Here is a 27,821-nt window from a genome sequence, read left to right as displayed (position 1 = left end):
GTTCACCTTGTGAACGTAGCCCTAAAATGTCCTCTTTGATCAGTCCTTCTCTGTGGGCGCTCCTGAGGCAAGCGGCGTTCTGTAAATACCACAATATTTCCCTCTTTCTCTTTGCACTCTTGCTTTGCTTTCCCAACACTAATTTCTATCAATTTTATTTGCCTCTTTACTGGGAAAGAAGCACCCTTAACTTTTAGGGCTGCTTTCCCATTACAACTCTTATCAGTCACAGCTAAAAGTTATCTACTTGTGTGTTTGCTTGCTTGCTTTATTCCCCTGTCTTTCTCCTCCAAAATGGCTCTCCAGGCAGCTAACAATAAAGCAAATAAAATGGATGCAAGTTAAAAAACATAGGGTAGATAAATTAAACCAGGAACTTGAAAAGCAATTGAAAAACCAACACAGTTGTTTAAAAGAAAAGTGATTGGGGGGGATCAAGAAAAAAAAATACATGTATTTTTCAATACATTTTGTCAGAAGTTGCAGAATTATGCATCTTAGTTTAATGCAAGAATATTTTCGTCTCAACTGTTAAGACAGCCTACATTTTAAAGAATCCTATTAATTAAAAAGATAAACTATAGCTAAACACTCTACTTTTCTTAAGCTAGGAGCTCCAATTTACAATAGGCATTTTCCAGAAGAACTGTTTTCTACGATTCTCAGCTTTTCCAGGTCCTATATCCTTAAAGTAACTTCCATGCCTCCTCAAATCTCTGCCGTTCCATTCCCTATATCTTCCTTTTCAATAGGGGCACTGCTGAATGTCTTCCCGAAAGAGATCTAAAAGATACGTACTTTCACTGTTCGTTTTTAGACGTACTGTACACTAAAGATGTTCTAATTTCAGTAGAGTTTTTAATACTTGAGTTTAGTCTACTAAAGTGCTATGTTCTGCTTTCAAACCAGTTGCTGTTTTAAGATGTCTGCTTTTATAGTGGGATTATTTTATATTGTTTGTCCATTATTCTGGCATCGTTTGACTATGTTACTATAGCTAATGTACATTCAAACGTCAAAATCATACCACACAGTCATGTCTGTGGAAGCCAGACTACTTAATTCACAACAACTTTTTATGGGTAATCAATGAGTCTCTCCACTTGGATTTCTAGGCACATGCCAGTCTGGTGGGATGACATGTGCCCCAGATCCAGACTGGCAGGGACTTGTTAATGTGCAGCAAAAAGCTGTTGAGAGTTATGCTATTTGCCTCCAATGGGTGTTAACTATACAATAGGATTTTGGCTCAAGCTATATAAGTAATTTTGGTTTTTTTAAAAAACAGAAGTGGGGTAGAAGCAAACAAATACACTAGTACTAAGCATCTGGAAGCATGATGTTATGGTGGCTGGAGTCAGTCTCGTCTCACCCCACTTTTTTTTTTTTTTTTTTTTTTTTGCTACTTGCTATTTCCAGGGCAGAAAAAAGTTAAGAATATAAAGATGTCTTATTGCATGTTCTGTATGGCTGGATACTACATGGAAACTAAGACTAAGAACCAATGCTACTCTTTTAGACTACAGTCCCGGAATCCCCCAGGCAGTGGCCACATTGTCTAAAGCATCTGGACATTATGGTCCAAAGAAGGAACATTTCTGAGTTGCTGATTGTGGCAGTTACCGATTGTAACATATAGCTCTGTCCCCAGATTTCCTTCTAATCAAATGATGCAAGTCCTAGATCTGTTTTCCCCAATGTGGTGCCTTCTCTTGGGCTTCACTTCCCTTGGTCTCTCATTATTGCCGATGTAAACAACTGCTATGAGAGTTGTCCTCCAAACATTTTGGGGGGCATCTGGTCAGAGAAAACTGCACTAGACTTTGTCAGTGCTCTCCCAGCATTCCATGCGGTTCCCTTCCCTCGCTAGGGCTCATTCCCTCCCATCTCTGAAACCATGGCAAATTCGACACAGTAATCTCATACCTTGGTGGCTTCATCCTTGACACTCCAGCGGCCCTTCTTTGAACGTCGTGCCACACCAGCACTGCTGTAATGGTCCACGTGGGCCCCCACGGGCAGCGTGGGTGCCTGGGAGTAACGCAGCTCCAGCACGCTGCCCGGCAGAGACCTCCGTGGAACAGGGGAAAAAAGACTTGTGAGCAAGGATGATGAGAAAGGAGGAGACATGTGACAGAAGAAGGGAGAGTCTCCTCCATCCAGATCAAGGGGCCCTCTCTCCCACGAGACCTCTAACACACATAGCCTTCTCCCATTAAAGGACCCTTGGACTAAAGGAGGGTTCTAAGTGTTCATCATCTCGCAGAGGATAAAGCAGGTCTCCTTGGAATCCCAGAGCAGATTGTTAGCCCCACAGTAATAGGGGTGGAAATGGAACCTTAGAGAAATAAGCTAATGAGTTGACTGCAGAGTAGGGATGTTTTAGGAAAGGAATGGATTTATTTATGTTCCTCTCCCTCCAAAATGGCTGAAGAAGGCACTACATTTGTTATTATTCTTGATTTGGGGGGGGGGGGGGGCTTCTTACCGGGAATAGGTAGAGACTGGGCGTCCACGTAACTGGTCAATCTCCATTTGCATCCTTTCTATCTCAGCTAGCAGCTGTTCCTGTAGGGCAGGTATAAAGAAGTAACATTAGTGCTGAGAATGTAACTTTGCTGCAATCAGAGCCCTCTCTAGTACCCTTCTGATGCTTCCAGAAAATTTCCCTTAACTCTGACTCGTAACACATGCATAGCCCATACTGACCCCACATTCAAAATGCCATTTCCCACTTGGGAGACTGTCTCAATCCGCTTACCTTATTTGCCAAGAGCTCATCCTGAACCTTCTTCATGTTGGCAATTTCCTCACTCAGGGTATTCTTGACAGGGAAAAGAAAAGTAAAAGAACAGTTTTCAGCATGGGCGAGAATGCTGAAAAGGTCATCTTGATAAGATGCTTCTGAAGCCCTTCTGCCCTGTAAGTCCCGCGTTCTTTTCTCTTCCCTACCTAAGAAAGAGGTGCAACCCCACCCTCTATACACACACCTTCTCCTCCAGGGCCCCCATCCGCTCCTTGAGATGCAACTGGAGCCGTTCATTGGATTCAGAGAGCAATTTGTCCACCGTTTCAGACAGGCGTTTGTTGTGCTCATCGTTCATCTTCTCTCTCTGCCGTGCCTGTTTTTGCCAAGGATTGGAACAGAAGCTGGGAAGGATTACAAGATCTCCCTCTCTAACCTATGCCCCCCCCCCATCAAAAGGTGCCTTCCCTTCCCTTTCCCATTCATTTCCCAGATAGCTTCAACCACCGATTCCAGCCTCCAGGGTCCCCACCTGTTCACCCCACTGCCCCCATTTCCCCATTCACTTCCATAGCAGTTCATCACCCATGAAACTCCTGTTAAGTAGGGGTATCAGAGCTATCTTACCAAGCTTAACAGCAGGGAAGGGAATCTTCTAGTCAGCAGACCTAAGATAAGGTCCCAGCCCATCAGAGCTTCCCCAGTGATCCTGTCCATCCATAAAGCCTCTTCCAAATGCTGCCACCTCCCAGAGGGGGAGGAGTTACTACTATCTGATCAGAGATAGTGGATAACAGGGAGGACTCCCTTGTGCTTGCAAAGGAACCACCCTCCAGTCTCTCACTGGAAATTTGGGGGCCTTCTTGTCCCATTCCTAGCCAAGATTTCATAAGCCAGCTGAACTCCAGTTTAGGATTCCACCAGCTCCTATATGTGCCGGCTGAGATCAGATTGTTTCCCTGTCTTGGGAAGAGAAGCAGGGGTCAAGCCTGGTGCCTGGCGGACTCCATAAGGCATCGTTCTGCAGGGATTCAAGCAACGATGCCTTTACCATCGTTTACTACTTGGAGGCACTCGGGATTGGACCCGAGACTTTTTCCATACAGACCCTGTTCTACAGCATTGACCTAGGGCAGTTTTTCTAGTTTTGCTGCCCCACCTACTCATCTGATTCGATTACCATTTTCTATCATGCCCATACCCGTTGGAGCTCTTGGTTCTTCTCTTCCAGTTGGGCCTCAAGTTGCCGCAAGCGTTCTTCAAAATTCCCATGACGCTCCTCTGCCTAAAATATAGGACAAACAAGATGTCTTCCTGTTCTTGGCTTCTGAGCCTTGTCAGCATCTCACCCTATCCAGCTCACCCCCTTTTTCCAACGACACTGGCCACCCCTTATGTAGCAGCATTCAAGTTTCCCCTGCTTTACAACAGTACCTTGTTGAGGGCAGCCACTCGCTGGGCTAACTGGGCTTCTATCTCAGGTAAGGTCTCAGCCTTCTGAAGGGTCTGCTGAAGCTTCTGCTTGGCATCTTCCAACCAATCTTGTAGCTGCCTGTTCTTCTCTTCACTCTGCACAGAGGACATGATTTAAATTCAAGAGTTTTCTCAAGGAACATAGCCCACTTGTCTGCACAACTGTGGAAAATAACAGACAATAAGTCGAATCTTTCAGGTCCCCATATACCAGAATTAGAAAATGAAGCTGTGAGAAGAGCAAGGATATAACTAGAAGGTGTTAAAGACATCCTGTGGAGCATCTGAGTCATTTTGATCTACATTCTAGCTGTATGTAGAGGTTCAGGAGAGGTGCTGGAAAGAAGCAGAGGAAGCTTGACAAGCATCACTGTGTATATGAAAAGTAGGGGGAGGATGCTAAGAACAGTCAGACACCTAGCATGGAAGTACCGGGAACAGCAAAGGTTAATCAATCAGGAGAGATCAGAAAGCAGGGACTCACTTGTCGGTACAAGGACTCCTTGCTGGCCAACTCGTTCTCCAGCTTGTCATTGACATCATGAAGAGAGGTTGCCTCTCGCTGGGCACTCAGGTAGCGTTTTTCCAGAGTGGTGATCCGCTCCTCCATATCTTCCCGTTGGGCTAACGCCTGTCATCGCCACCATACAAGAGAATGGAATGATGGAAAAGTGACATGGGTTGGACCTCGGAAACTGCTCTCCCTCCCGTTACCCTGAAACACAAAAAACCTCCCCCACAGATACTTCCGTTGCCAAGATAAGGTAAAGGTAAAGGTTCCCCTTGACAATTTGTCTAGTCGTGTCCGACTCTAGAGGGCGGTGCTCACCTCTGTTTCCAACCCATAGAGCTAGCTTTTTTTTGTCCAAGACAATCTTCCGTGATCAAGTGGCCAGTGCAACTTAGACACGGAATGCCGTTACTTTCCCACTGTGGTGGTACCTATTTATCTACTCGCATTTTTTTTGCTTGCTTTTGAACCGCTAGGTTGGCGGGAGCTGGGATAAGCGACAAGGGCTCAGTCCGTCGCGTGGATTCGATCTTACGACTGCAGGTCTTCTGACCTTGCAGCACAGAGGCTTCTGCGGTTTAACCTGCAGCGCCACCTCGCTGCCAATTGTGAGTGAAATGTAAGCTCCCTGCAACTGTCTACCCACCAGACACACCTTTTATATACCTTTCCTCTTCCCATATTGTTCATATTTTGATAGGCTTCTGCTGGGCCCCACCTAAACAAAAACGTTCCAGTCTTTGAAGCTAAGGGAGACTAGATTTTATGCTTTCAGGAGCAAAGTCTGTTCTGCAAACAGTGATTTTGTGGCTTGACATTGTATTATGCTGCAGAAGGACAACCCCTCAGGAGCAGTTAAGCTCTAGAAGAAACCTGGATCCATGCATAAGAAAGAGCTTCTCACAAAAGCTCAGACATAACTGAGGCATTAACATTATGTCTCTCTGGAGGCCCCAACCGATGGAACTCCTTCTCTAGAGAGGCCATCTGTAGCTGCTTTTAAGAGAAGTTAAAGTGCATCTGTTCTCCATGGCTTTTAATAAAAAATGTTTATAATATTTGTTGCTGATGGCTATTTGAAAGTTTGTTTTGCTCTTCTATGAAGTCATTTACATTAAATGTAATTTTATGCATGTGTCTGTTAATTCACAAGATATGCTATGCTAAGCTGACTACGAAAATGAAAAGCAACAAAGGAATACATTAAATATAAGCATGCATTCATACATCTACTTAAGGACTTCCTACCTTCGCTCCAATTCTTACAACTGGAAAACCTGTTTATTTTTTGTTATGCAGGACACTGGGGGTAAACCTTTGAACATCTCCAGATAAAAATGTATTATCACAGTCAGTAGAGATGGTTCATGGTCTAAGCAGGGTGTGCATCTCGCCCCCCCACCCCCAAATTTTGGAGTTTAGCACGGCCCCACCTCTGCTTAGACCATGGGCTGCCTATACCTACTAGAAACCAGAACATATTGTTTTGTGGTGGATACTAAATCAGACCTTCCTATTGACCCTCCTTTTTTTAAACCTTTCCTCATAAATCCTCAGCCTTTTTTATCATTTTGGTTGCTCCTTTTCCTATACTTTAATAAAGCCCGAAGACAGCCCCTCTGAGATAGTCAGAAATGCATGCAGTCTGCAGAATGTGGGGGACTCCCAGGTCTATATATTGAAATACTTATTCTTGTATTTTTCAGTCCCTTCTCAATAATTTTTAGCAAAGCTTTTGCATCTGCTGCTGCCACAACACACTGCTGTCCTTTGAGCCTATGCATCAATTAAGACCGCCCTCTGAAATACTTCTCCAGGTGATTCTGCCTTCAGAAGTTAGTAAGGAGGGATATTTTGTTTACATTATAGTTAATGGGCACCTGGTATAGAATAGGGAATTGGATATGTCAAGCAGTGTTGTTTACCTCCTTGAGGTCTCTTTGCAGCTTGGCATTGATCTCTTCAGATTTGATGAGGTCCCGTTGGGCTGTGGCCAACTCTTCCTCAAGTTCCGCCATCTGCCGACAGAGCATGGTAAGTCGCTCCTTCAGCTGGGACAGTTCTCCTCGCTGGCGCTCCAGGATCTCCTCTAGTTCAGACTCTCGACCACCATGTCCCAAATCAAGGGAGCCCGATCCATTTGCCTGAGGAACAGGGAGAAAAAAAATTGTCGTATTATTTTGTTCACTTTCCCAAAACATACCCATTTAACTTTCAACCACCTCCATTCAAACCTCCACACATGCAAGAGTCAGCAGCTCAGTGGAAGGACACTTTCTTAGTATGGAAAAGTTCCAAAATTAAATTTGCAGCATCTTGTGCTTACTGTTATTTTTCAAAAAGGAGGATCTCAAGTACAGGACCAGAAAAGACTCCAGTTGGGGTCTTGTAAAGCCTCCGCTTAGCAGAAAATACTGGTCAAGATGAGCCAATAGTGTGGTCACTATATTTGCTTCATGTATTCTTCTCAGTCTGAACATATGAACTAAAGCCTTCTCCAACTAGCTGCACATTTCCTGCAGTAAACTGGGTCCTTTTAGCCTAAACTGCTAACTTCTTCAAATACAGCAAATGCTCAGAGGAGAAGACCCAACCAACTTCACACTACTCTAGCTTGTTAACTCAATGTCCTAAAACAGTGGTTCTTAACCTTGGGTAATCTAGGTGTTCTTGGACTGCAATTCCCAGAAGCCTTCACCACCAGCTGAACCACCTCCTGAACCACCCAGTTGGCAGGCTAACACAGGCTTCTGCAGCACTAGAGGAAGCCTCAACAAGAGCAGGTGACTGAGTGGACTGTTTTTCAAATTAAAAAGAGGGAGGGATGAAACAGATTTGCAATGAACGGACAAGGAGGTTAGCCGAGTGCATGATGGAAGAACAGCAAGAAAGCAGGAAAGAAGAAGGAAATGCAAATACAAGAAAGGTAAGAGAGAAGTTTGGAATGGTAGGGGCTGTTTACAATACAAAACAATTGTGCTATGGTATAGAAGACATTCCCATAAGCCAAAATATATGAACCAAAGTTTATCCTCTACTTTCTTACAGGGGAGCCTTAAATATATGCTTCCGTGTTTTCACCTACTTTCTCATTACTTTCTCTGCATTTTCTTCCCCTGGTCCCTGCTACCTCTTAAATTTCTATTCCCACAACACTTACACAAATTTGACCGTCTCCCTCTTTGCTGGGATCATCTAGACCAGATCGGCGTCGAGCGAGCTGCTCACGAAGGGAGAGGGACTGTGGAGAGGACAAAGAAGTAGAAGGGCATGCACACGGGTTCAAAATGAAATTAGAACTAATGAACAATAAGCAGGTGATAACTGACTCCAGCCAAGAATAATCTGTTTCAGCAGTATTGCAGAACCTTTCCAATTTACTATCCATATTAAATTCTAGCTCTGTGCTACTACGAAAGACAACTTCCACTTAGAGTAGTCCTATAGAAGTCACTGGTACTTAGTCATGATTAACCTAAGTACCATTTATTTCACATTGCTGACTCCAAGTATGGTGCAAACAGACAGCTGCACAGGCGCATGTATGATCGCAATCTCCCTTAAAGAGACCCGTCCATCTGCCAGGGAATTGCTCCAGCCTCCAAAGTAAAAGCCCTACAGCTGGACCAAAAAAAGGTCCAGTTTGGGCATGGACCAGGGTAGAGCTGGACACATTTTCCCATTCATTGTGTGATTGCCAGGAAGCAGAATGCATCAGACCACTCCACAAGCAATCCAACTTGCAATCTACTTCTCCTTGTGATCACTCCCTAAGAGCCTGTCCATACTGGCATATAGTTATGATATATGGATCGCTGATAGCACTATTTGGGTCAAGGGGTAGGGGGAGATTGTGTCTGCTTGTGTTTCTACTTAGAACAACCCATGTTCCCCTTTTAATAGCTGTCATGCACCTTTCTGACACAGGACTAGGGCATACATTCTTTTTGGCATGATTCAGTGGAAATCAAAATCCACCTTTGGTTGGACTTGGAGCAGCAGCAGCAGCGATCAGCTGGAGAGTGGACAAGAACAGGTGACAGGTGGTGGGCCTCTGCTGCAAAGCTGCCAGGTGCTCTGAGCCTCTCTGTTGCCACGGCTGGCTTCCCCTCTCTGCTGATCAGCTGTGGAGTGGAGAGCGGCCACGCAATTAGCTTGGAAGTGAAGAGGAGCAGCAAAGAGGCAGCAAGCCTCTGACACTGGGGCCAGCTACCAGCCCTCATTGATCGGCTGGGAAGTGGACAGCAGACGGTATGATCAGTGGGGAGCACTTCATTGACAGCTGACCAGGCTACAAGGGGTCATTTGCTGTTCAGTTGGGAGGAGCATGTTAAATGGCACATCATTCCTCCCCCTGACCTCAACAGACCCTTCATAGCCCAATCCACCCCACACCCAAAACAGCCAGTTAGGAAAGGCTCTAAGTCTAGATACAACCCATACTGTCACCCAGACTATGCAAGTTTCATAGTCTCTGCTCCTGTTTAACCTGATATATTTCTGCTGAGCAGTAGCTTCTGGGAGAAGGTACAGCAATTGGATGGGCTCCTTAAGGCAAGGCTGGAATGAGATTACAGATACAAAAGCTATGATCTTGGTCTCAAACGTAGATGATGGCTGGAGTGAACAGGTATTTCCTCACAGACAGGTCTCTATGCCCCTAACCACTGACTTGTCACCCCTCATCTAGCAGGTAGATGCCTGGTTCCTGAGTATCTAGCTTGTACCAGTAATAGTAGAGAACCTCTATAGAAGTCAGTGAATGAAAGGCACTGCATCCAAGCAACTGATTTTCAACAGCAGGCTAAAAGTACAGACCCATGCTGTCAAAGCAATCTGTCTTGGTGCCCCGATTGGGATCCACATATCTCAGGGCTCATCATAACCCTAACATACAGGAAGTCATATTCTGAAACCTTGCTTCTAAACCCCCTCATCTCTCCAATGAATTGTGGATAACTATGAAACTAAGAGGGCCTTCTCAGTGCTGGTCAGAGATAGGAAATTATTATTTATTCATTTTATATACTATCCATCTGGCTACTAAGGCCAAATGATACAATTTGGGCCACAGTTCCCAGAACATGAGAGCCAACATAGAACACAACACCTGTTGGAAACCTTTGCTGGGAGTTTTGCCCAGAGAAGTGGCTAAGAATCACACACACACATAGTAAAATACTGTACATACTTTTGTCATTCTTCAAGTGGATGTACCACCACTGAAGGCAAGAAAAAGTACCCCTTCATACCTCTTGATTGGACATTTCCAGCTCCTCCTCCAGTACTGCAACCCGCTCTAATGCCACTCGTAGCCGTTCTCGAACCTGCCAAGCGCCAGGCAAAGATGAAGAGGCATTAGCATCAACAGGGCAGGACAGAAACAACCACACTTCCCCCACTCCCTTGTCTTATTCTATATGCAGTAGCCAACTCTTCATTTATGTCACTTTTCTACCTTGAGTGACAACCCAGATTCTTCCCAATTCATATATTGTGTCTTGTCTTTTCCTCCGGCCAGCCAAACTGGTGAATGCATTGCTGGACTCAGAACTTCAGTATATCCCTTCAGTATATTGAGTTTCTCTTTGAGGTTTAGCACCTGGGACAAATTCCCGTCCCAGTCTTGTTAAGAGCCTGCCCCTCCTTCACCTTCTCATCCAGGGCCTTGTGATGTTCAAAGAGAGACTTGAGGGCTTTCAACACCTCCACTTCGCTGGAGACGCCAGCCGGTGACTGGGCCTGGCGTTTCACCACCGTCATGCGGAGGGAGCGTTCGTGTCGCGAGACGAGGCATTCCAGGTGTTCCAGCAGCAGCTAGGAGGCAGGCAGGCAGAGAAAATATTAATTAATTAATTAATTAATTAATTAATTTTATTGTATTTATATCCCGCCTATCTGGTCAGTTAAGACCACTCTAGAGAGAATAGGGCTGCACATGGGCCGAAGCTCGGGTGAAATCAGCCACATCTCCATAATACCATGGAAATATGTCTTTGCTTTTCAATAAAATAACCTCCTCTTCCAAATAAAGAATTCAGTGTGGGGTTGGCCTGGGAAAGAGGGTCCTTAAGCAGGCAAGACAGAAAGGCTATTTTGCTATCATGGGAGCAGGGTCTACCATAAGGGTGGAGAAGCAACAGTTGTCCAGATGGTGGACTACGATCTCCATTATCCCTGGCCTTAAATAAATTTTGATGCACCCTAGGTGTGCCAAAAGCTCTGTAAGACATGGCAGAATTGCTCCCCCCTGCTACCCCGAGGGCCCAAACAACGTTTTGTAGCCAACAGTCCTCTGTGAAGAATTTGCATAGCGTTCTGAAGACCAAGTTGTTTGGATGTACTCTGATTTGGATGATGCAGTTTTATGCAGGACCGATTGATGTAGCTTTGGCTTCTGCTTGTCCCTGAATAATGAATATTTTTCAATCTGTACAGACTTAGGATATGGACAGAATCCTTGGAAAGATGAAAGCCACCATATGTGCTTTGGATCCTTGCCCTTCCTAGCTTATAAAAACAGCCAGTCTCAGCAAGTGGGTGCTCAATGCCTCTTTAAAGCAAGACAGACTGCCAGCGAGCTTAAAGCAGGCAGTTGTACGTAGAACCTCTGTTCAAAAAGCCCTCCTTATCTATGCATTAGATAATTATTGGCCAGTCCCCAATATTCCATTTGTGAGCAAAGTACCAATGTGTGTGGTGGCTTCTTGACTCCAAGGATCCCTGGCTGAAACCCATTATTTAGATCTGTTTCAATCTAGCTTCAGGCCTGGATAAAGATGGTTTTGGTTGCTTGAATGGATGACCTACTCTGGGGAACTATATAGGGTAGTATGTCCCTGTTGGTTCAGTTGGACCTCTGAGGGGCTTTTGATATCATGAAGCATGGTATCCTTCTGAACCATCTCTTTATGATAGGACTTGGAGCCACTGTCCTGAAATAGCTCCCATCCTTCCTGGGGCAGCAAACTCAGAAGGTGGTGCTGGGGGATTCCTTTTGATGCCTTGGCTTTTAGCCCGTGTTATCCCTCACAGTTTTGTTTTCTCCCCATAATATTCAATGTTTACATGAAATGGTTGGGAGAGAACATCTAAAGTTCAGTGCGCTACTTACACCCAATTCTATCTTTATTTTCCTTTCTTCAAGGAAGCCACTCCTATTCTGAACCAGTGTCTGGCAGCAGTAATGGACTCGGTGAGGGCAAACAGAATTGAAATACAGATCAGGAAACAGGAAAGAGATCACCCCATGCTGGATGGGGTTACACTCCACCTGAAAACCCAGTTTTGCAGTTTGGGAGTACATCTAGACTCTTTCTTGGATGTCCAGATCTCAATGGTCCCCAGGAATATATTTCCATAGTTACAGCTTGTACACCAGCTGTGCCTGTTTCTTGAGATGTCCAATTTGGCTACACTAACATATGCTTGAGTTACATCCCATTTGGACAACTACAACACACTCTGTGTGGGGCTGCATTTGAAGACTGTTTGGAAACATCAGCTGGTGTAAAATGCTGCAGTCAGATTACTAACTAGTGCTGGTTACAGGGACCATACTCATAACTCCTTTGTTACAGCTACTTCCCTAGCTGCTGGTCTGTCTCTGGGTCCAATTCAAAGTGATTATGACCTATTAAGTCCTATATGCATTGGGTCCAGGCCATCTGATGGCCTGTATCTCCCCATATAACCCTCCTTGTGTCTTAAGATTTTCCAGGTAGGCCCACCTCTTGCTTCTGTCACCTTCATAGGTATGGTTGATAGGGATCCAAGAACCGGCCTTCTTGGTGCCCAAGGTTATGGAAAACTGTCCCCAGCAAGCCTAGATTGCCCCTCTGTCAATCTGGCAACAAATAAAAACCTTTCTTTTCAGACAAGCATTTATTATTTAATTTTAAAATAGATGCCCTATGGTTGCTCCTTTCATATTCTTTTAAATGTCTTTTGCATCTTTTTAATGTCTTTGTTTTCAGATGAGTATCTGGCTTTAGGTATTTGGCTGTGGAGCCAGAGAGTAGAAGTTTGATTCCCCATCATGCCTTCTGCAAGTAGAGCCAGCCTTGGTGGCCTTGGGCAAACTGCAAAGTCCCAGGGTGGCCCCGAGAAGAACAGAAGGGTAAAACACGTCTAAGTATTCTCTACTTAGAAAACCTTGGAAAGGCTATCCATAAGTCAGAACGGACGTGGTGTCTCATAATTATCATTCACTTAATATTACCATAGTCTAAAGTTTTTCAATGATTTAAGTATTTTGTTGTAATTTCTGTTTGACAATGTGTGAGTCACCTTGTTCCTTTCACCAGGAGAAAGGCACCATAAAAATGCAATATAAATAAGTCAGTAAGTCAGTCATCAGTCAGTCAGTAAACCAACCCACCCCCCCACCCCCCCACCCACCAACCAACCAGATATTTTAAAAAAAGAAAGAAAGAACAATGGGGCAAAAAATTGGTTCTAAGGGACACCTCTTTCTTAGCAGGATGATGATCCAAGGATTTTCATGCTGGGTGCTGCTGATGGGAATTATGTTCAACATCTGTAGAGGTACCAGGGACTTTTAGTCTGAGCATGGAAGACCCCCTGCGTCCTACCACTCATCCCACTGGTGAATGCTACGTCAAGGGAAGATGTCCTGTAATACTTCCACGTAAAATACCAGTACCTGACAAATCCTGGATTCCTAACAACATTGGGATTCATCCCTCCCATTCCATTTCCTGGCTCACCCTTGTGTTGTTCCGTTCTGCCTTCAGCTCTGAGATTTCCTCCTCACGCTCCGACAGTTGTTCCCGACACAAGTTGAGCTCCTTAGTGAGGGCTGCAAACTCCTAGTGGAAAGGACAGATGGTTGTGAAGTGGGATGACTAAGTAGGAGAAGTTCAAGATTCTCTCACTTCCCACCTCACAGTTCTCTGTACTGCAGAGGTGGAGACTGTGTGGCTTTCTCGATCTTCTTGGACTGCAAAATCTTACCAGCTCTAGCCAGCACAGCCAACAGTGAGGAATGAGGGGATCCACAGCTCAGCAACAGCTACAAAAGTCCCCTACAAAAGTCATGAAAAGGTAACTGAAAAGAAAGTTCCCTGCAAGCCAAATTCTCAGATTCCTCTGGACCAAACTATAAACCCCTGACCCCAACCAAGAAAACAAGCATATTTTTAACCGAGGCATGTGTGAACTTTCATTAAATAAACAAACAGTTTATTTTCAACATAAAGGTTTTCAACAAGATCTTGGGAAAGCACTACGGCATTTGAGCTAAACGTTTGGCTTGCCCGTTGCTTCAAATATTGAAGGAAAGACTTCTTTGGCATTCTGGCCCCCAGTGCAAGATGGAGGATCCTGGCTTTTCCCCTGCCAATGATGTTAGGAGTTCAACAGACTTGGGCACCTTTATTCCTTGGCAGCTCTTAGTTGGTGGGCAAGGCAGCAGTGCACAACCCATACTATATATGAACCAACCCAAATATCTCTTCAGGAACCCTCCTGCCTCTAACTCTCCCAGCCAAATGGCACCATGCTTCCCCACTGCACATGGCAGAAAGAAAAGAGTAATGCTCACTGGGGAGGGAAGAGTTTCAGCAAACCCCAATCTCTAACCTAAGATAAACTCTACTTACGTTCAGGATCTCTCAGATGGGGGTGAGGTTAAAGAAGCTATGGTAGGTGCTTTAAAGGTCATTTGGAGTTTTGCATAACAAAAGCTAGAGAGTTGGTTGTTGCGGATTTTTCGGGCTGTTTGGCCGTGTTCTGAAGGTTTTTCTTCCTAACATTTCACCAGTCTCTGGAACTGGCATCTTCAGAGGACAGTAGCTAGAATTCTGTCTGTGTTCTAGTGTAGTATGTGGGATTGTCAAACAGCCCAAAAAACCCACAAAAACCATTGGATTCTGGTTTCAAGAACACAAACCTAGAGAGCTCTACAGAGAATATCCAGAGATGTGGTTTCTGCTTTGCTATTGATTTGATTGGAAAGACTGGAGAGTAATAGACCAATTCTCCATTCCTTGGCCATCAAAATGGTCTGCTACCATGTTCCACGGCCAAAGACATTGCACATCTTCATCCATCTTTGGTCTTCTAGGCTGGCAATAAGAGGCTGGATTTTACCCAGCAGTACCAATTGCTAACTCCTGGACTATTACACTGCTCCTGCTTTTGGAAGCAAGTACTGTACTTATTGGTCATGTTCACATATCACACTAAACCATGATTCCTCTTAACCCATGTTTTTCTGCTGTAGCCATAAATTCAGTGTAGGAGGTTGGGAAACATGCCAGAGAAGCCACAGCAGTAAGCCGAGATATAATAACAAGCGATAGCTTAAACAAGCAAGAGTTTATAAGCCAAGAGGGGAAAAAACACATGGCATTAAACTCTCTCACAAAACCATTGTTTATTTGACAATATATGTCTATACACATATATTCGGACACGACCGAATGACTAAACGAAACGTCTATACACAACAATCCACAAATAAACAAGATAGAATAGGGCTGAACAATGTGTGTGAATCCAGCTAATAATTCAGGAAGTCAATTTTAATGCATTGCAAATGACCAGCAGACAAATTAAGAAAGGTTTCATTTTGAATTTGAAGCCATGTAGGTCTTCTGTTGGGGTGGCTGCCTCAAGTCTCTCACATGTCTGCCTCTTGCAACGTCAACATTCCCAGTCACACCTTCTGATAGAGAGGAAGAAAGATACTTTTGTGGACTGCAGTTCCCAGAATTCCAGAATGCATAGCCTAACACAAGATTGGGCAAAAAGTAGCCCTCCAGATGTTGTTGGACTGCAAATCTCATCGGCCGCAACCAGCATAGTCAACGGTGAGGAATGCTGGAAGTTGTAACCCAATGAAATCTGAAGGGCTGCCTTTATCTGCTCTTGGGGTAATCTACAGCAAATGCAGCTCATTTGGGGGAGCTGCATATCTGACCTTAGATGTATGAACACACCGATTTATATAGGTTTGTGTTTTGACATTTTGAAGCACTAAATTCCATGCCTTTAAAATAACAGGGAGAGGAGGGACACTGTGATCTTTCAAAACATCCCACAAACCCAACTTGGAGCTCCCAGGGAATTTCCTCTGGGTACATTATCCTGTTCGGTCACCAGATGGCAATATCCACATGGCTCAAGTTTGCCAATTTCATACCAAGACAAGCTACTTCAATTATAGACGTAGAATCTTCACCAAGAATCAGACTCTCTTAATCCCGATCTCCAACATGGCACTCAGTTTTCTCATTTCTGCCTCAAGTCCCCAATCTCCAGGCTGACACAACTATGACATGAGAGGTACAAGAGCAAATCTCCCAGTGTTTATCTAAGTTGGTTCTGACTTGATGGCACAGAAGACACACAGAATAGGAAGGCAGACCACAAAAGGAAACAAAGAGAACAATTAAAACCAGAGTGGAGCTGTAGCAGAGTGGAGGAGATATTTATTCCCACTGTAATTTTTAAGGCCAGTTGAAGATAAAAGGATTGTGACAATTAACACTCCTGTAGTTTCAACACCATAGTCTAAGATCGAGAGCCAGAGTGTGAATCCACCCTACTCCTACGGTAATGTTGAGGACAAAAATCTGGCTACACTCACTCAGTCGACTACTTTAAATAAATTTAGAAATACAAAGAAGTCATTGATTAGATCACTTCATCCAAATCAAGAGGCTAACACAAGACATCACTATCCGATTCCCTAAATATATGCCTTTCAGACTCTCCAACAACTTTCCATTTACAAAGTCTCCTCACTATACACAGTGCCTTGTTGCACACTCATGCACTAGTGAAGATCACAGCATGTGTACAGATTAGGCATCCTTCAGTCTCAAGAGACTATGGTAATGTGCTCTGAATAGAGGTCTTGGAACAGTGTCTGGTGTGGCTGAGAAGGCCAATTTGAGAGTGACAATCCCTTCCACACTGAAGACAAATAGCATCTGTCCCATCTCCAGCTCCCTGATTTTGCTGGTTTCCGAACTGCCTTTTTGCCTCAGCCTACTGGACAAGGGTCTCTTCAAAATGGGAGAGGCCATGCTGCACTGCCTGCCTCCAGGCTGAACGCTCAGATGTCAAGGTTTCCCATCTGTTGAGGTCTGTTCCTAAGGCCTTCAGATCCCGCTTACAGATATCCTTGTATCGCAGCTGTGGTCTCCCTCTGGGGTGCTTTCCCTGCACTAATTCTCCATACAGGAGATCTTTTGGAATCTGACCATCAGCCATTCTCACGATATGCCCGAGCCAACGTAGACATCACTGTTTCAGTAATGTATACATGCTAAAAATTCCAGCTCGTTCTAGGACTACTCTATTTGGAACTTTGTTCTGCCAGGTGATACCAAAAATGCATTGGAGATAATGCATATGGAACATGTTCAGCTTCCTCTCCCGCCGTGCACAAAGGGTCCAGGACTCACTGCAGTACAAGAGTGTACTCAGGACACAGGCTCTATAGACCTGGATTTGGTATATTCCATCAGCTTCTTATTAAGCCATACTCTCTTTGTGAGTCTAGAGAACATGGTAGCTGCTTTGCGTTTATCCAGCTCGACATCTAGGGAGAGAATGTCGGAGATCGTTGAGCCAAGGTACACAAAGTCATGAACAACCGCCAATTCTTGTGTGGAGAGCGTGTGTAGAAACATCACTTTAAAAAACACTGTCTTCTTTTGTTCTGAGTCCAGCTCTGCTCTTCTGCCACAGAGGTTCTGCAATGTATTTGAGAGATGAATTTGACAGCAACTCATAGGCTGATTCATTCAGCTGTCTTGCACTTTCCCACCTAGTTTCTGCTAGGTCCTCTTCTTATTTTAAATGCACGATTTGCAAATTTGTTCACTTCCCTTTTTTTAAAATCAGCTTTTACTATTGGAAAATCAAGACCAACATCTTGCTGCAACAAGCCATGTGCACAGCTGCTCTCCTCTGGTTGCCCTGTCTTTTGCACAGTTGATCATACACCCAGTTTCACAACCAGGGTGCAAGAAAGCACACAAAATGTTGTTTGCGGGGGAGGTCATTGCTTTCACCGTTGCTTTTATGTTCCATGTTTCCTTATACCGTGGTGCCTCGATTTACGAACTTAATCCGTCCCAGAAGATGTTCATAAGTGGAAATGCTCAGAAGTCGAAGCACCATCTCCCACTGAAATGCATGGGAACGGGATTAATCTGTTCCAGCATTTTTTAAAAAAATACAAAAAAAAAAAAAAACAGAGCAAGTCCCACGCTGGGACTGCAAAAACAAAAACAAAAAACCACATATCCAAAAATAACCATTGGAGCAAGTCCCACGCTGGGACTGGGGGAAAAAATCACCAAAAAACCCAAAACAACACAAAAACATAACCCCCCAGCCCAAACCCACCCTCCAAACCCCACCCAGAACAGTTTTTTTAAAAAGGAAAAAGCAGCACCTTACCAGTTCGAAGCCGCCTCAGCCTCCGGGCTTTTGCCACCACTGCCGCTGCCACAGCCGTGGCCGGGAGGCGAGTGGCCGGACCATACCAGTCATGCTCAGCCTGCTGCAACCGCCGCAGCTGGGAGGCTGCTTGTCCCCCCCCGGCGGTGGTGGCAGTCTAGACCCGAGAGGTTGAGCGTGGCCGGGGTGCTCCCTCTGGCCACTCCCCTCCCAACAGGCTCCAATGAGGCCGGGGTCAGCTCTCCTCGCCACCCTCCATGGGCCGATGGCCGGAAATTCAAATGGCGGAGGGCAGCGAGGAGTGCCGAGTACTGAGGGGGAAAGGGATCAAAGTGATCTGTCTGTGCTGCCTTTGCAAAGGCAGTGGGTCTTGGCAATGGCTTCATTCGGGCTTTCCCCCTCTTTCTCTCCCCAGCAGCATAGGAAGAGGGCAAAAGGGATCCCCCCTGGCTGCGGATCACTTTGATCCCTTTCCCCCTCTTCCTATGCCGCTGGGGATAGAAAGAGGGGGAATGCCTGACTGAAGCCATCGCCCAGCTCCACTGCCTTTGCAAAGGCAGTGCAGCTGGGGGATCACTTTGATCCCTTTCCCCCTCGGTCCTTGGTGCTCCTCGCTGCCCTCTGCAGGCCAAAGGTGGGAAATTCAAATGGCGGAAGGCGGCGAGGAGCGCTGAGGGCCGACACGGCCACCCTGGCGAGCAGCCGCTGGTGCGGGTGACGGAGCTGGAGGCAGCAGTGATGGCATTGGCCCACTGAGGGCGGTGAGGAACACCGACCCCAGCCTTGTTGTTCCCCGCCGGGAGGCGAGCAGCTGGAGCACCCGGTCATGCTCAGCCTGCCAGCTCTGGGCCACCATTTGAATTTCTCACCCCTTTTCCCTGCTTATTTTTGTTCATACATCGAAGCTCCATCTGCAAGTCGAAGCAAAATTTTGCAGCTGGAGCTGATCGTAAGTTGCAATGTTCATAAGTTGAGGTACCACTGTAGTGGACCCTCAACTTACAGACGGCTCGACTTTTTTCGAGTTACAGACTTCTTTGGCCGCAAAATTTAGGTTCGACTTGCAGCTGGAGAATCAACCTACAGACCAGAAAAAAAACAAAATGGAACAAAAATGGCTGGTTATGGGATTAATAGGTTTTCAATGCATTGTAGGTCAATGGAGGCTCGACCTACAGACTTTTCAACCTGCAGCCACCGTTCCAATACGGATTAATTCCGTATGTAGGGGGTCCACTGTAGTAGGATTCTAACCCAGTTTTTAAAGGCTGTGTAACTGTCTAGATAGTCAAGTTAGTGACAGGCACCACCCATTCAATGTTATATAGAGAATTCTGCTACAAATATGCAGAACTAGATTTTTTGCTCTCAGCTTTTCTAGCCTCCCTGAGTCTGCTGTTTAATCAGAATGGAACTGCCAAAGATTGTTTGAATCTGTTCTGATCTAAATGTCTATTTTGAAAATCCCAGTGCAATGGTTTTAAATAGCTTCTGGCCTTGCTATAGGGATAACTGTCTCCTAATTCTCAATGTAACTTCCTTTTAACCAAGTGTCTTGATAAATCTCTCTTTTAGAAATTAAGTGACTGTCAGCTACTCTGGGCAATTTTCCATTCTTATTTGTAATTTCATTGTGGTCACAATTTCCAAACAATTCAATGATGCTTACTATATCTACCAGATCTGGCACCAGTAGGACTAAAATGTTGCTACCTTTTCGTCTGTTCCAAAACAGAATAATTCATTGCACCATTTACAGTCTGTTGTCCTGTTGCAAATTTATATTTATTGGGTAGAATCCTGTTGTGCAACTTTATGCCACACAATTGCTGTGCAATAGGAATCTGGCCATTTAGTAAACACATTATGTTTGAAAACTGCTGTGTTCAGGTGTGTCTGTTTTTTTCCTTTCTACTAATCATTATACTTTCTAATTCTGCACTACCCTTAGATGTCGTTCACACACATAATTATTATAGCTTTTCACTGCTGGTGCTGCCAATCTGCTTATACCTCATATTTGGTTATATGCTTCTGTGACACTTTATGATTATTATGTCTGGATTTCATATATTTGCTGTCCATCCATATCTCAATATCATGGGGATCATTTTGTACTGTTTGGCTTGCCTTCACTGTTCAACTGTGATGTAAGGGTGGAACAATTTATTATCAAGTAGAACCCACCATCTGGAAGGATGAGAAAGTAGCTAATTCTGAGAAACACAGACTAAGCTTAGCATTGTTTTGCTTACAATGCATCTAACATGGCAATAAGAGCCAGCACAGCGGATAGAGCGTTGGACTAAGACCCTAGACCAAATCCCTGCTTGGCCAATGAAACTGAATGGTGGAGGTAACAGTGGTAAATCCCTCCTTGAACATCTCATATATCTCAAAAAATCCATTTCGGTCATTGTCAGAAGTGACTTGATAGCACATAACATTGTCAGAGGAAACATGTAGCATCCAGGGTTTGTTTTTTGTTTTTTTACTATAACTCCCGTCAGATTGAGCCAGCATGATCTACAGTGAAAGATGATGAAAGCTTTATACCAACTCTGGTAGGGAGGTATAGTTCCTCCAACCCTGGTTTTCTAAGGACTTAAGAAGATCAAGACACTGTCTCAGATCACAAAATTTGCACAAATGTAACCATATTTCCTACCCCCATTTACAGCTAATTTTAAATACTCAACTCTCTAATTTGTGCTATAGGGAAAAAATATCAAAAGTCTGTTAAGGGAATAATTGAGACAGATTAAGAGACTTGATGTGAGATTCCTCATCTTACCTTTAGATGCTTAAACATTGCTATTCAAACAAGTCAGTCACAAAATATGGAAATCCTTGCATTTTATATTTGCTTTATGCTTTAAATTAAATACTTTTTGAAATTACTAGAATATATTCTTTTGTTACAGGTTGCTTCCAGATGAGGCTTTTACTATGCAATTATACTGCTTTATTTATGGAATGTTACAGTGATCCAAATGTTTTTATGTTTGATCTGTAACCATCCCATGTTTTTCTGCTGCTGTTTCTTTTTTTCCCTACAAGAAAGGGTATCTCCAGACTCAGAGAGACCTACCTGTCACAAAGCGTTTCCTTTACGTATCCCAACAACATAGGAAAAAAGATATTAGAAGCAGCAGATAGACACCAGAGGATTACAACAGTGATTCCCAACTTTGTGTCCCCAGATGTTCTTGGACTACAACTCCCAGAAATCTTCACCGTTAACTGTGCTGGTAAGGGATTCTGGCAACTGCAGCCAAAGAACATCAGGGGACCCAAGGTTGGGAACCACTGCCCTAGAAGATTTGTAAATAAGGCAGGCAATAGGATGACAAATGGCTTGTCTGGAAGTAGTAGACGTTCTGCCCAAAAGATTGAAACAAATCCATTTGTTTTTTTGGACCATGAATTACTGAATGCCACAGCCAGAATGGCTAATAAGTTTTGGGACTTGTAAGAACTTTTTCAGTTTTTGGTGCTATCCCTCTACCTATCCCATATGTTCTCCCTGAACCCCTCTCCCCACACTTTTTGACAAAAAATCACCAGAATACTTTCAGGATCTTCTCTGTATCTTCAAGGTTAGGACTTCTGAAGTAAGGCATAGGGGGTGGGCAGAAAGGCAAATTGTCATTCTTAGAATTCTAATCAAGCTGTTGAATTCCATATTAGATGTCATGGTCCGTGGCACAATCATGCCAGTGCAGATTTTCAGGGCCCTTGGAATTAATAAGGTTTTTCATTCCCTATCTGCTTAATCCTTAAATTAAGGCTTTGGGGACATTTAAAGATTGGAGGCAAATGACCAGTACATCCAAGCCAAATATATTTCTGTAGCTACTTTACGCTGTCCATCTCTGACTCAGTTTCTAATATTGAAGTGACAAAGTAAACTGCTATTCTATTCATTTTCAAAATCCACTTCTGATTTTTTAATAAACTGACCTCAAATCACCTTTCTTCCCACCTGCATAAGAAACGCAGTTTTTTAAAAAAAGAATACAAAAATTATTTCAATTGTTACTTGTTCAGCAACTTCGTATTATGCCTGCTTTCTACAGTGCCCGCACATGTTATGAATGCACAGCTCTCCTTCACATGAAGGTCAGCAACAGGGGATCTCCAGATGTTTTGGCCTATGTTTCCCACCATATCTGGGAGGGAATTTTTATCTGAAAATATCTGGAGAGCCACAGTTGCCCAGCCTGCTATAGAAGTATAACACTGGCCCAGTGAAACCAGTTGACAAATTTTAAAAGCTTTGCTGTAATCATGCTTGTTTGCCTCTCAAATATGCATTGAAGTTAATGAATAAAAATATTAGAGCTGTTAACCCCTTAAAGGAGGTGTGGGGAAGATTTGGCCTTCCTGGTGATTGCACTCAACTTTCAGAAACCTTCGCTAACAAGGCCAATAGTATGGAACTGAGAGGGCTGTAGTTCAAAATGTATAGAAAGCCAAACATTCTGCAACCTTTACTGAAATATTTGCTAGCTGTTTAATCCCCAGCATATCAAGTGATGAACAGTACCTGCGTCTATGTAGGGAGTGTCGAAGTATCTTTTTGGGTTGAAAGGTCCCCAATATGCCTTTGAAAAGCTTTATGGGCAATTAGATTACTGTTAATGATACTTGAACTGGTGATTACACCCCAAAGCAGGACATTTTGGGTCATCCACTCAATTGAAACATCCTTAGTCCACCAAAATCTCCAGAATTGTTGGCGATATGGGTGATGGGAGTTGGTGTTCAACAATATTTGGAAGGCCACAGGTTCTTCAGCCTTGAATCACAGTCATCAGAGAACCTGCTCTGTGTTCTGCCCCTAACAGACCTACAGCCGGCAGTCACACACAGATGCCTTTCTTGGTGGCAACACCTTAAAATTTTTCTGCCAAGACAGGTTTACTGGCTTCTTCCTTCATGGCTTTCATGCAGGCATACAAGACATTTTAATTTTATTTCGAGAGGCTGCTTTTAATATGTTTTGACTTCCTTCATGACAATTTTTATTTGATCTGTTTTTAAAGAGGCTTTAGGATATTAGGAGATTCCTTTATTGTTGTAAACGGGTGGGTGGAGGGGAAATGGTGATTTATAAATCTTTCTATAAATGAGAGCTGTTAACCCCTTAACAGCTCTGAAGATTTTGGACCCCGACTCTCATAAACCCCACAGAGCACAACCCTAAGAACGATGGCAACTGTAATACAAAACATCTGGAAGGCAGAAGAGTACCTCCCTCTGCAATGACGTCTCATATCAGCAGTGAGGGCATTGCCACAAACTAACAGGTGCTTGTGAGAGAGACACACCTCTCTCATTCAACACCTGAGTGTGCACCTGTGTGAAGATTTTGGATTCAAATAGATATTTCATGTTATTACACAACCAAGTTTGCTACCAACAGAAGTGCAAGGGAAAAATAATGTATGTCACGCAAAAATAAAAACTGGATGGTAATACCTGCATATCTCTTAGGCTGTATCACCTTTACGAGGATTTTACCTGGTTCACATCTCGACCTCTTACAACAGCAGGGAGCCTTAGGACCTGGTGCTGAATTGAGCCGTGCTGGGGTCCCATCTGGCCTTCCTGGGGTTTATCACATGGCCATGCCCTCTTTCCATTATACGACTATTTGATGGTTTTCCAGTTTTCTTTTACTTAGTTTTATTTACTATTTTCAGCATTAGAAAATGGCTTAGTCACTGGCAGGAAGAGCGCTAATCTAAAATATACAGGTGTTGTTGGTACTGTCCTTTTAATTTTTCACCTGTGTCCCATATAGACCTTTATTTATTTATTGGATTTCTATCCCACCCATCTAGACCTTTGGTCTAGATGGGTGGGATAGAAATCCAATAAATAAATAAATAAATAAATAAATAAATAAATAAATAAATAAATAAATAAATAAATAAAAAATAAAAAAATAAATAAAAAAATAAAATAAAATAAAATAAAATAAAATAAAATAAAATAAAATAAAAAATAAAAAATAAAAAATAAAAAATAAAAAATAAAAGAACTGCCCTACCACTACCACCAAGATTCTGAAATGCAATTCAGACCTGGGGGCTCCATCCCAGCCACTGAATAGGTGACATATAATTTTCCACTCTAATCTTTCAGTCCATTTCCCCTGGCATTCTGAAATGGCAAGGAGCATCTTTCAGACAGCATCCCAGCACCTACAAGTCTTCACACAATCCCACCTCCTACATCTATAACTTACGTCTCAATGTACACAAGGTGTCAATGTCTAAATAACATTTAACTTTAAGTTAGTACTTGCCAGCAGTGAGTTGGTGGTGTCACACCTGTGACTATGAATTCTTAGGGTGGAGATGGACAGAAACAGATGTAGCAAGAACTGCAGTCAAGGTACAGCTTGATTATATCCTCATCTACAATTTACTGTCACAACAGTCATGCAGAATGAATGAAGCCACTTATGTAACTACTCCATAGACTAAAACCATCAGCAGCATATGCCGAGAGAACTATGAACCTCAATATGATGTGGACATCCTATCATTTGCCATACTGGCAGAGGCTGATAAGAGGTTATAGAATGTATAGACGTTATATGTCTCAAGGTGATCTAGAGCAGCTGTGGGTGTGGCCAACCTCCGGCGGTGTGGAGTTGGTGATGGTTGGGTTCCCTGGCACAAACTCCATGGGCTCAACTTCAGGGTTTAAATGTAAGGGTGTTTGATTACAGTTGCACTATAGCTTTGCAGAAACCCTGCAGCCTTGGAAGAGGCAGGTTGAAGGGCACCCATCATTCCTTGGGCACCCTCTCCCTCAGTGGGATCCTCTACTATCTTCATGGAGGGTCCCCACAGTTCAGGTCCCTCAACATGCCCAGCTCAAAGAGGGTTTATAATGTCCTAGATGCAGTTGCCAGCTGCCCAGGCCTTCTCCTCCCCCTGGTCCTTGCCTGTCCTGGATGACAACTGGAGGGAGGCTCCGCCAGCAGTCCACTGTGGTCTTTGAGTGAGGGAATGCCAAACAGCCCTCCCCGCTCTCTCGGGCATCAGCCCAGGTCCCCTCTCCTTCTGCTTCCTCTTCTGCTGGCCAGCAGCCACCTACAGCCCTGTCTTCTCTCCTTTTTATCTGGCTCCTGGCTGCCTCAGGCAGGTGTCCCTCATTATCTTGCTGCATCTTCCCCAACTATCTCCTCACCTTCTTTCCCTGTGCCTTAGCCTTTCCCCCTTGCTGAGCTCCCTCAGTTATCTTAAAGGGGGTTGGCGGTTCACTATGAGCAATCTCCAGAATGTCCAGTTCTCAACAATCCTGCTCAACTCTTGCTTCCCAGATGTACAGAATAACAAATTTCAAGTGAGATTTAATTTGTCTGAACAATACAGACTTTCCAAGTATACTCTCATTTCAAAAATACCCCTTCTTCAATATCATCTGTGATTTTAGATGGAGAAATAAATCTCAACTGGTCGCGATGGAGATGATAAGAATTCAACCTCAACCTTCCTTCAAAGCAAGATCACAACTGATTCCTCCTGGATGCATCCAAGATAAGCCCAGAGCAGAGGCTCAGTAAGAGCAACTTAGGTCCACAAGACTACATAACAGACTATTCCCAGATGCTAGAAATTGGCCATATCCACCACACTCTGCTATGAAAGGATACCCAGGCTCCAATCCAGAATTAGCCACCTTGGTGACTGCCAGACCTTTTGGACTGCAACTCCCATCAGCCCAGGCCAACATGGGCAGTTGACAGGGATTATGGGAGTGGGAGTCCAAAATGCCTAGAAGAGGCCAAGTTACCTACCATGCTTCCCCCAAAATAAGACAGGGTTTTATATTAATTTTTGGTCTAAAAATGCATTCGGGCTTATTTTCAGGGGATGTTTTTTTATGTACAACAATCTACATTGGTTCAAATACAGTCATGTCATCTTCTTCTGGTTGCTGTACAAGGGTGGAGGGCGGGGTTTCACTTAACTGGGGCTTATTTTGGGGGTAGGGCTTATATTACGAGCATCCTGAAAAATCATAGTAGGGCTTATTTTCAGGATAGGTCTTATTTTCAGGGTAACAGGGTACCTCTACGCAAGCCAATCTGAACAAGACAAAACTCTGTAACACTACTTCAAGGATGCTGATATCACTCACAAGCACAAACCAGGGGAAATTAGAGATGCAGTGGGAAGAGGGAGGAGATCAGATGTATTTTTGTTGCCAACTCATCAACCTGTGTGACTCCTGGCTGTTTGGCTTGGTCTACTTCCCTGCTTATCTACATGAATCCCCTTGTGTACAATAACTGTGGCCAAAGCAATCCAAAAACATGTACCACTTACAGGGGGAAAAGCAGGGATGAGGTCCAGAATGAAATCCATAAACTCTGATTACTAATACTTAGATCTTGATATTCCCCCATCCCCAGCAGCCTTGCCTAACCAGTTGTTCATGGGGCTCTCATAGATTAGAAAGTAAGCTGGCTATCCTGCCATTTGAGCACTAACTACTCCATTCAGGAAAAACATGAGTACAGAGTCCTCACAATACTCAGGGGATTGAGTGGAACCAGATTTCACAGGGGCAAAATGCTGGGACTTTTTGATTAACAGAGGCAGTAGTGTAATTTGTCATTCTATTCAGGCTTCCTTGTTCCTTCTGAGTTGAGTTGCAACTTCTCACATTGGGGAGATGGGGAGCAAAGGACTGTCCCAGCAACAATGGCTGAAATCTAGTAATGAGCTATAACCAGAGTAGGGCCACTGAATCAGTGAAACTTATGCACAAGCAGACTCTCAAAATCTCCAATGACTCAACAGGATTCCAATAATTGTGGCTTGCTACTGGACTTCAGCAAACATGTTGTTATCTATGCCTGTTGTAATGGAAATTATTTCACAGTAGTTTGGTCTGGAATAGGGAGTTAAGATCTATTGAGACTGCAAAATATTTCCTTCTAAAGCCCTAGTATGATTTTTCAGGACTCTCATAATATAAGCCCTACCCCCAAAATAAGTCCCAGTTAAGTGAAACCCCACCCTCCACCCTTGTACAGCCACCAGAAGAAGATGACAGGACTGCATTTGAATAAATGTAGATTGATGTACATGGAAAAAATCCCCTGAAAATAAGCCCTAATGCATTTTTGGAGCAAAAATATAAGACCCTGTTTTATTTTCGGGGAAGCACAGTAGGTAACTTGGCCTCTTCTAGGCATTTTGGACTTGCACTCCCATTATCCCTTTAAAGATGAAAAGCACTAGAACTGGTTTCTTGAAATAGGTCAGCACAACTGGCTGGAGTTTTAAACTTTTCATTAAGGGAGTGGCTAAAGAGACCATCACCATGACCACCTACACTTCAAAACACAACCATCACATCAGGAGCTACACCAGAAAAACAAGCATTTCTCTCTTTGAAGCCAAGTTTTCAGCCTAACCCAGTGGTTCCCAACACTGGGTCCCCAGATGTTATCAGACTGCCATCCTCAGAAATCCTGCACAGCTAGTGGCGAAGGCTTCTGGGAATTGCAGTCTGATAACATCTGGGGCCCAACATTGGGAACCACTGGTCTAACCAATCTGCATGCCTCAGCTTCAGAGCTGACAATGAGCTGAGAGCTTCCAACCAACACCTGGTCTG

General features: G+C 43.9%; 1 protein-coding gene across 16 annotated transcripts in view; it reads right to left on the bottom strand.

Annotated features, from left to right (window-relative positions):
• PPFIA3 (PPFI scaffold protein A3) overlaps nt 1-27,821 on the bottom strand; it is a 61,913-nt gene that overhangs the window by 18,950 nt on the left and 15,142 nt on the right. For 8 of the 16 annotated variants that reach the window (XM_020794034.3, XM_020794040.3, XM_020794037.3 and 5 more), the window contains exons 3-14: nt 13,460-13,561; nt 10,383-10,547; nt 9,983-10,057; nt 7,891-7,971; nt 6,656-6,874; nt 4,704-4,850; nt 4,181-4,315; nt 3,948-4,031; nt 2,991-3,122; nt 2,762-2,824; nt 2,489-2,568; nt 1,927-2,071 (exon numbers count right to left, since the gene is read on the bottom strand). In XM_020794034.3, the coding sequence (XP_020649693.2) occupies nt 1,927-2,071; nt 2,489-2,568; nt 2,762-2,824; nt 2,991-3,122; nt 3,948-4,031; nt 4,181-4,315; nt 4,704-4,850; nt 6,656-6,874; nt 7,891-7,971; nt 9,983-10,057; nt 10,383-10,547; nt 13,460-13,561 (1,428 nt within the window). The remainder of the gene's footprint in view (nt 1-1,926; nt 2,072-2,488; nt 2,569-2,761; nt 2,825-2,990; nt 3,123-3,947; nt 4,032-4,180; nt 4,316-4,703; nt 4,851-6,655; nt 6,875-7,890; nt 7,972-9,982; nt 10,058-10,382; nt 10,548-13,459; nt 13,562-27,821) is intronic. The other 8 variants (XM_020794042.3, XM_020794044.3, XM_078377999.1 and 5 more) reach the window with 2 other exon arrangements.

Source organism: Pogona vitticeps, chromosome 6 (genome assembly GCF_051106095.1).
Source record: "Pogona vitticeps strain Pit_001003342236 chromosome 6, PviZW2.1, whole genome shotgun sequence".
In the NCBI taxonomy this organism is placed as follows: domain Eukaryota; kingdom Metazoa; phylum Chordata; class Lepidosauria; order Squamata; family Agamidae; genus Pogona; species Pogona vitticeps.
Note: the sequence above shows the minus strand (reverse complement) of the source record. Positions and strands in the feature narration are given on the sequence as shown.